The sequence below is a fragment of the Cannabis sativa genome, chromosome 6, assembly GCF_029168945.1.
Source record: "Cannabis sativa cultivar Pink pepper isolate KNU-18-1 chromosome 6, ASM2916894v1, whole genome shotgun sequence".
NCBI lineage: Eukaryota > Viridiplantae > Streptophyta > Magnoliopsida > Rosales > Cannabaceae > Cannabis > Cannabis sativa.
Genome location: NC_083606.1, coordinates 52,610,758 through 52,620,515, shown reverse-complemented (window position 1 = coordinate 52,620,515; position 9,758 = coordinate 52,610,758). Strand labels below are relative to the sequence as shown.

At 39.1% G+C, this 9,758-nt stretch overlaps 1 protein-coding gene across 1 annotated transcript; it reads left to right on the top strand.

Moving 5' to 3' along the window:
• Window positions 1-2,894: 2,894 nt before the first annotated feature.
• On the top strand, window positions 2,895-8,902 carry LOC133039484 (uncharacterized). Its single transcript, XM_061118395.1, has 2 exons — window positions 2,895-3,321; window positions 8,831-8,902. Exons 1-2 carry the CDS (start codon window positions 2,913-2,915, stop codon window positions 8,872-8,874), a joined length of 453 nt encoding a protein of 150 aa, XP_060974378.1. The 5' UTR covers window positions 2,895-2,912; the 3' UTR covers window positions 8,875-8,902.
• Window positions 8,903-9,758: the final 856 nt, after the last annotated feature.

Below are 9,758 nucleotides of genomic sequence, written 5' to 3'. Positions count from 1 at the left end.
CGGTTGGTACCCAGGAACTGGGGTTCCGATTGGGAACCGGTCTGCCAGTTGGGGCTTTTTCCCGAGCCCTAGTTTTTCCCGTTTTTAAGTAATTTAGGGTTTTCGCATCCTATTTATCGATAGGGTTAAGCTTAGTTTCTATTTTAAATCCCCGATAAGTGTTTTAGCGTGTCTCTCATCGAGTTTTGAACACTACGGTTTAGGGTCCTATAAAGCGTCGAGCTGCGTTTCCACTCAGGCTGACCAGCAAACTTGAGCACGGAACGAGGTAAGATAGCATAAGAATATATATATATATATATATATATGAATATATGCTTGTTTTAGATATTTGCACTACTAGCACTAGTTTAAATGTGATTTATAGAGTGTTAGTATAGCGTTGTTTATAAATGTGGTTACGGTGTTACCAACACGAGTACCAAGTGTACGTCGTGTTCGTGGTACAACACTTAGTAATTTTCGGGAGTACAGTTAGGGCTCTACAACCACGAGTACAGAATTGGTACTTTAGTGCATTTGGTACAGTAGTCGTACTTCCCTTAAGAACGTTCTTATCCATTTGGTGAGCTTAGCCTTTGAGCTCAGGGCAGCTTAATCATAAATGTAACGTCCCCGCTTCAAGCCTCCATTGGGCCCTTACACCCACGGACTGAATGGCTCTTATACACGAGTACGTCACTCTGGCTGCTTCCTGGATTGATGACCGACCCTACAGACCAACACAAGTGTTTCCAGCGTGCTTTGTCCTCACTCACACGCATCCTGGGAAAACTTCCCAGGAGGTCACCCATCCTAAAATTGCTCCAGGTCAAGCACGCTTAACTGTGGATTTCTTTCGTGATGGGCTACCAAAAAACAAGATGCACCTTGTTGATATAGGTAGTACCAATCAATCCATTTAAGCTCTCTTCAACTGTGTAGTCCCATAACTACACAGTCTCAGAATCATCCCACTTGACCTTCCCCAGGCGGTGTGGGATTGCACAGCTTACCCGGTATTTCCCCTTACGGATCACGGGACTACTGACTGTCACAATCACCCCCCCTTACGGGGTCCGACGTCCTCGTCGACCACACTTCTGGCTGGGTCAAGGCTCTAATACCATTTGTAACGTCCCCGCTTCAAGCCTCCATTGGGCCCTTACACCCACGGATTGAATGACTCTTATACACGAGTACGTCACTCTGGCTGCCTCCTAGATTGATGACTGACCCTACAGACCAACACGAGTGTTTCCAGCGTGCTTTGTCCTCACTCACACGCATCCTGGGAAAACTTCCCAGGAGGTCACCCATCCTAAAATTGCTCCAGGTCAAGCACGCTTAACTGTGGAGTTCTTTCGTGATGGGCTACCGAAAAACAAGATGCACCTTGTTGATATAGGTAGTACCAATCAATCCATTTAAGCTCTCTTCAACTGTGTAGTCCCATAACTACACAGTCTCAGAATCATCCCACTTGACCTTCCCCAGGCGGTGTGGGATTGCACAGCTTACCCGGTATTTCCCCTTACGGATCACGGGACTACTGACTGTCACAATTAGTAATTTATGTCAAGTAACTAGCTAGGAGGGTTATGTCCTACATAGCTTTTCTTACTGGGCGTTAGCTCACGGGTACTCTGTGTGCAGGTAAGGGTAAGGCCAAGCAGTGAGATTGAAGAGCTCGAGGCGTGGACCGCATGTTAGGGGACTGGCACAGTATTTTGCTTTTAATGTTTTTAACTGCTAAACATTTTGGAACTATTATTTTGACTTAATTAGTTCTTATTTAAGTTTACAGTACTAAAAGTATTTTGTTTTAAACAATGAGATCTCATGCTTGGATATTTTTCAAAAAAGAAATATTTGTTTGTCTTTATCTTATTAAATTGTTTTATACGGACTATCCTATGTGACATCTCGGGAAATCGGGGTGTTACAATATGGTATCAGAGCAATACGGTCCTAAAGAATGTGGTTAGCCCTAACATGTAAAGTCACCGCCATGAGACGAACTCGACTCACTGTACTGTAAGTGGTTATTACTTATAATTAAGTTGCCTTAAATTTCTGCATGCGAGAGGGTAACATTATTTTCATGTAAAATTGATGATCAAAATGATCTTGATGTGTTTTGATTTGTGTGGTTCAGGAGTTTAGAAATGCCTCCTAGAAGGTCAGTTAGAGTGGGTCGAGGTCGAGGTCGAGGTCGAGGCCAAGGCCAAGGCCGAGATGATGGAGGGATCAATGAACCACCTCAAGCACCACAGGGATGGGAAGAGCGCATTGCCGCACTGGAAGGAATCATTCATAGGCAGGATGAAGAACTTCGTCAGCTGAGACGTCAACCGGAGCGGCCAGTCCAAATAAGGCAGGATGCAGAAAATAGAGACCCACCAGCTGCAGTGGTATATCCTGCTACAGAGGCTAGACATGAGTTGTTAGCAGAGAGATTTCGGAAACAACACCCACCTGAGTTTGAGGGAGGCATAGACCCGGTAGTGGTTGAGGAGTGGATAAGTCGCATAGAAAGCATTTTGCAGATGCTAAGGGTGGATGGGAATGACCGAGTGAAGTGTGCATCTTACATGCTGAGGAAAGATGCTCGTATCTGGTGGGAGGTGGTGGAACAAACAAAGGATGTAGATACCATGAACTGGGACGATTTCAAAAGGGTCTTTAATGAGAAGTATTATAACTTAGCAGTTCTAGCAGCAAAGGTCGATGAATTTACTGGGTTAGTCCAAGGGAGTCTTACTGTGACTGAGTATGCACAAAAATTTGATAGATTGGCGAAATTTGCTCCAGATCTGGTACCTACTGATAGAGTGCGAGCACATCGATTTGTGGAAGGCCTGAAACCAATGGTTGCTCGAGATGTGGAAATTGTGTCAAGGGGTCGATTCAGCTATGCTCAAGTTGTTGAAATGGCTCTTACGGCTGAGCGGAGTGAAAACAAAATTTGGAAGGAAAATGCTGCCAGGAGAGAATCTAAGAAAGGTGGAGCCAATTCTAATGACCACAAGAAATGGGGACAGGACCAGTCCGGGCAGCCAAGTCAAGACAAGAGGTACAAAAGTGATAACGACCAACGATTTAACGGCAGCAGTGGGCGAAACATTCTAGAATGCCCTAAATGTACCAAACGTCATCTCGGCGAGTGTCGCGCAAAAGCATGCTACAAATGTGGAAAAGAAGGACACATCAAACGCAATTGCCCACTGTGGGGACAGACTGGGAACAGAGCAGAACCCAAGAAAGATGACAAGTATGTTCCAGCCAGAGTTTTTGCCATCACTCAAGCAGAAGCTGAGGCCAGTCCTTCGGTTGTATCAGGTCAGATTCCTATGGCCAACACCACTTGTAAAGTTTTGTTTGATTCTGGTGCAACTCATTCCTTTATTGCTAGCACAATTGTAAATCATATAAATGCACCGAGTGAATTATTTACTGTGGGGTTTGGGACCATGTTACCATCTGGGGAGGTTGTAATCTCTAGAAGTTGGCTTAGGGGTATACCTGTCAGGATAGATGGTAGAGAATTATTTGTAGACCTGATTGTATTAAATTTATTTGATTTTGATGTAATCTTGGGCATGGATTTTCTTACCAAATATGGAGCATCAATTGACTGCAAGCAAAAGAAAGTTGTTTTCACACCAGAAGATGGAGAGACTTTCGAGTTCAGGGGGTAGGAAAGAAAGCCCGCACTCCTATTATTTCGGCAATGAAGGCTGGGCAACTATTGCAGCGTGGGTGCTTAGGGTATCTAGTTAATGTGGTTGATGACACCAAGAAAATTGAAAGAAAGCCGGAGGAAACACGGGTAGTTGCTGAGTTTCTTGATGTATTTCCAGAGGAGTTACCCGGGTTACCACCACACAGAGAAATCGAATTTGTGATAGAATTAGTGCCCGAAACAGCACCAGTTTCCCGTGCACCGTATAGAATGGCACCATCTGAATTGAAAGAACTCAAAATACAGTTGGAAGAATTGCTTAAGTTAGGGTTTATCAGACCTAGCTACTCTCCGTGGGGCGCACCAGTTCTATTTGTTAAAAAGAAAGACGGTACTATGAGAATGTGCATAGATTACCGAGAATTGAACAAGGTGACTATAAAGAATCGGTACCCACTACCGAGGATTGACGATCTGTTTGACCAGCTTCAAGGGAAAAAGGTGTTTTTTAAGATTGATCTTCGTTCAGGGTATCATCAGTTAAGAATCAAAAATGAAGATATACCGAAGACAGCCTTCAGAACGAGATACGGGCATTATGAGTTCATGGTGATGTCATTTGGACTTACAAATGCCCCAGCAGCTTTTATGGACCTCATGAACCGAGTCTTCAAGGAATATCTGGATCAGTTTGTCATTGTATTCATAGATGATATACTGATTTATTCTAAGAAAGAGGAAGAACATGAGCAGCACTTACGCTTGACCTTGCAGCGACTGAGAGAACATCAATTGTATGCCAAGTACAAAAAATGTGAGTTCTGGTTGTCCGAGGTTGCATTTTTGGGCCACATTGTCACTAACGAGGGAATAAAAGTAGATCCTGCCAAGGTTGCTGCAGTGAAAGAATGGCCTAGACCAAAGACCGCCTCAGAGGTTCGAAGCTTTTTGGGTTTAGCAGGCTATTATAGAAGGTTTGTTGAGGGGTTCTCAAAGATAGCCACACCCTTAACAGAATTAACTAGGAAGAATCTAAAATTTTCCAGGTCAGACAAGTGTGAGCAAAGCTTCCAAGAGTTGAAGAATAGACTTATCTCAGCACCAATCCTCAGTTTACCAACAGAAGAGGGACAATTTGCGGTATATTGTGATGCATCTAAACAAGGGTTGGGTTGTGTTCTAATGCAAGAAGGGAAGGTAATTGCTTACGCTTCAAGGCAATTAAAAGAATACGAACAGAGATACCCGACACATGACCTATAGTTAGCCGCAGTGGTTTTTGCACTAAAAATTTGGTGTCATTATCTCTATGGAGTGAAATGTGAAATCTACACCGATCATAAGAGTTTAAAGTACTTTTTCACCCAGAGGGAGTTAAACATGAGGCAGAGGAGATGGTTGGAGCTAGTCAAAGACTACGACTGCGAGATAATGTACCATCCCGGTAAAGCCAATGTGGTAGCGGATGCACTCAGTCGTAGAGGTCCCGGACTAGTTTCCACTTTACAAGGAGTATCAAGGGAATTAGTGGAAGACATGGAACGAGCTGGTATAGAGTTTATTACACGGCAACTTGCAAAGGTCACACTTCAATCCACTTTGTTAGAAAGAATTAAGGAGGGGCAGACGACAGATCAAAAGCTCAGTGAACTAAAGCAAGAAATTTTGAATAGTAACGCCAAAGATTATGAAATATCAGACACGGGATTAATTCGGTTCAAGGGACGAATTTATGTGCCCGATAATGATGAGCTCAAGAAGGGGATATTGGTAGAAGCTCATACTACACCTTATTCAGTTCATCCCGGGACCACTAAAATGTACCATGACCTAAAAGCATTGTATTGGTGGCCTGGTATGAAAAAGGATGTAGTTGAATTTATGGCCAAATGCTTAACATGTCAACAAGTTAAAGCAGAGCATCAAAGACCAGCGGGATTGTTACAACCACTGAAGCTCCCTGAATGGAAGTGGGAAGAGATTTCCATGGATTTTGTGACTGGGTTACCTAAGACTACAAAGCAACATGACGCCATTTGGGTAGTCGTCGATAGGTATACAAAATCTGCCCATTTTCTACCAGTACGCATGACTTATTCCATGGACCATTTTGCTGAACTTTATGTGAATGAGATTGTGAGATTACATGGGGCACCGTATTCTATTGTTTGTGAGCGAGATGCTCGGTTCACTTCATCTTTTTGGGAAAGCTTACAGAGAGCAATGGGAACTCGATTGAAGTTCAGTACTGCATATCATCCAGAGACAGATGGTCAGACTGAGAGAACAAATCAGATCTTGGAAGACATGTTGAGGGCATGTGTGATAGATTTCCAAGGATCATGGAGCAAATACCTGCCTTTGATTGAATTTTCTTACAACAACAGCTATCAGTCTACTATCGGGGTAGCACCCTATGAGATGTTGTATGGAAGAAAATGCAGGTCTCCACTGCATTGGGATGAGTTGGGAGAGAACAAACTCCTAGGGCCAGATGCAGTTCAGCACAGCAACGAAGCTATTCAGAAGATCAGGGCTAGAATGATCACAGCGCGGAAGCGAGACGTAAATCTTATGCAGACCTGAAGCGGAGAGACATTGAGTTCGAAGTGGGTGATCATGTGTTTCTTCGAGTGACACCACGAAAAGGACTCTCGGTGAAGAGATTTGGCAAGAGAGGGAAACTAAGTCCCAGATATGTTGGTCCATTTCAGATATTGGATAGAGTGGGCAGTGTAGCTTATAGAATAGCTTTACCGCCACCATTATCTGGGGTGCACAATGTATTTCATGTATCTCAACTCCGGAAATATGTGTCAGACCCATCGCATGTTTTGAGCTATGAAACACTGGGTTTGCAGGAAGATTTGTCCTACAATGAACGTCCGGTAAAGATTCTTGATCAAAAGGATAGGATTTTGAGAAATAAGACAATTACCCTGGTGAAAGTCCTATGGAGAAACAGTGTGGTTGAGGAAGCTACTTGGGAGCTTGAATCTGATATGCGAGAACAATATCCAGAATTATTTGAGTAAAATTTCGGGACGAAATTTTCTTTTAGAGAGGGATAATTGTAATATCCGCTAACTCCGAAAGGGTATTTTTGTAAATTTTTTAGTTGAGAGTATTTTTTTAATTATGTTACATATTTATGGATTAAAATATGTATGGAATTATTTTTTTTATGATGATATAATATTTGATATTATTGGCATGTGCATAATGCCTAATAGATATATATATATATATATGAATATTATTATATGGGTATATTATTATTATTATATTATTATTATTATTATTATTATTATTATTATTATTATTATTATTAATATTAATATTAACGTTATTATTATTATTATCATTATTATTATTATTATTATCATTATTATTATTATTATTATTATTATTATTATTATTATTATTATTATTATTAAACTTGTAAAGTTTATGTTATACACGGTCACATGTGTATATATATATTATTATTATTAGTTTTTTTTAAGTTGTTTAGGGTTGTATTAGGGTTATATTAGGGTTAGACTATATATATATGATGTTTATAACATGGTTTTATGGTTTAAAAACAGTAGTGAGAGGCAGAGACTGAGAGAGAGAGAGAGAGCGGTTTGGGTCGAACGAAACCGAGTGGTGAGAAAGTGAGATTTCGGGTTGGTTGGATTTGAGAGTTTTGGGTTGCCTTAGATTATTTCATTGAGTTTTATTTCATCCAAGAGGAGTTTTAGATGCGATTAGAGGGTCTGTAATCGCACCATTCGACAGACGCCATTATTACGTTCAAAATACCGTTCTTGAAACGGATCCGAATTTGAACGTGTTTAACTTGTTTCAAGGATCACAGAAGGTTGTATTTGAGTTTTTGGGACCCTAAGGCTCGGTTTGGACGAAAAATAATGGAGCTTTGACGTCAAAAACACAGAACCAATATTTTGACACCATAAAAGGCGGTACACCGGAGCTAAAGAAGACAACTCTTTTAGGACGTGATTTAGTTGTTTCTTTGGACAAGATTGGATCGGTTTGAGTTTTTGGGCATTGTGGGGATCATTCTTAATTGAAAGGAGGCGTCGAAAGCAAGAAAAACGGGAGTTTGGAACTCACCGTGGCCGGAGAAGACGACCCGCCGGCAAAACTCCGGCGAAGCTCCGTTTAGGGGTTTTTAAAGGTTTTATTTCAGATTTTTTTCTTATACTTGACTTGTTTTAGGTATTTTTAGGACTACTATGAAGTTTGAGAATTTTCTTACAATTATTTGATTTATTATGAATTATTTGGTTTATTTGTTAAATTAATTAGGAAAAATACTTAGATTACTCAGAAAAATCTAAATATATTTTATATGATTAGTTATGAGATTTAAACTATTGCAAAATTGGTAGATTCGAATTTTGGTTAATTTTGTATTTTTCATGAATTATTTGTGTTATTTATTAAATTAATTATGAAAAATACTTAGTTTGCTCAGAAAAATCTAGATTTATTTTATATGATGGGCTATGATATATAAACTGTTATAAAATTGGTAGATTGAATTTTCAGGCGATTATGTATTTTTCATAAATTATTGATGTTATTTCTTATTTTAATTATGAAAAATACCTAGGTTGCTTAGGAAATTCAAAGAAAATTATTTATGACTTATTACAAATTATTAAGTGTATTAGAAGAGTTAGATTCGGTTTTTAATCAATCTTGGTATTTTTCATGAATTTACTTAGTTAATGCTTAAGTTAATTATGAAAAATAGATAAGTGTTGTTAAAATAGTAAAATGTATTTTTGTAATACCATTTACTGCCTATTATATCAAAAGGAATAGGTTTTATTATTTATTAGTTGTTGTAGGTATTTATTATAATTATTGGTGATTAATTAACTATTTATTTAGACTTTAATAGGAATAAATAGTATTTTAGTAAATTTTACGTAAAAATATGTTGTATAAATTCATGTTTTATGTTAAAAATGTTTGTTTGAGTCCATGCAATATGTTTGTATGAATCAAAATAATAAATGCTTATGTATGGTGTGTCATGCAAGTGAAATGGACCTATGTGTTACGTATTTTTACGTAAGTTTCTGTATGAGTTTAGAGATTCATACTTGAATATATTTTGAGTGTATTATTGTGTTAATGAATGTCTAGGATCTTGTTCTCAACAAGGAAATTCGTTGAGGTGCTCGAGGTAGCAAGTGTGGTCTTAGCAACTGAGGTAAGAAGACTGGACATCTGTACACAGGGTGTATGTTATGCATACAACTTGGGTTGGTTTGTTATTTAATTTGATAGTGTTGTGATTTCCTTATATTTTTTGAGCATCATTAGCATGAGAATAATATTAGGGTCTTGCTACTTGTGTGAGCATAACACTTGCAGGTTATAACATTATCATGGGTGAGTACAACTTATGGTAATTAATTACCCTGTTGGATGCCAAGTGTGAGAATAACACAAGGCAGGGCAGTTTACCTCATGTCTGATCAACATGAGTGTATAGTTGATTATCGTATGTGAGTATAATGTGCGATATGAGACATGATTGGTGCATGTGAGAACAACATGCGTTGTGGATATATTTATGGAATGTGAATTACTGTTGATTAATATTAAAGAGTAATTTATGTCAAGTAACTAGTTAGGAGGGTTATGTCCTACATAGCTCTTCTTACTGGGCGTTAGCTCACGGGTACTCTGTGTGCAGGTAAGGGTAAGGCCAAGCAGTGAGATTGAAGAGCTCGAGGCGTGGACCGCATGTTAGGGGACTGGCACAGTATTTTGCTTTTAATGTTTTTAACTGCTAAATATTTTGGAACTATTATTTTGACTTAACTAGTTCTTATTTAAGTTTACAGTACTAAAATTATTTTGTTTTAAACAATGAGATCTCATGCTTGGATATTTTTCAAAAAAGAAGTATTTGTTTGTCTTTATCTTATTAAATTGTTTTATACGGACTATCCTATGTGACATCTCGGGAAATCGGGGTGTTACAATAAAGCCGGCATCGCATTATTTTTATATATATATTTTTCATATCTTACTGAGTCTGTTGACTCATCAGTTTGCTACCTTG

Coding starts and splice junctions, on each gene's coding strand:
- LOC133039484 (XM_061118395.1), top strand. CDS start 2,913: ATGGCTCTTACGGCTGAGCGGAGTGAAAACAAAATTTGGAAGGAAAAT. Junction 3,322..8,830: donor CAGTCCTTCGGTTGTATCAG/GTCAGATTCCTA, acceptor ATGAATGTCTAG/GATCTTGTTCTCAACAAGGA.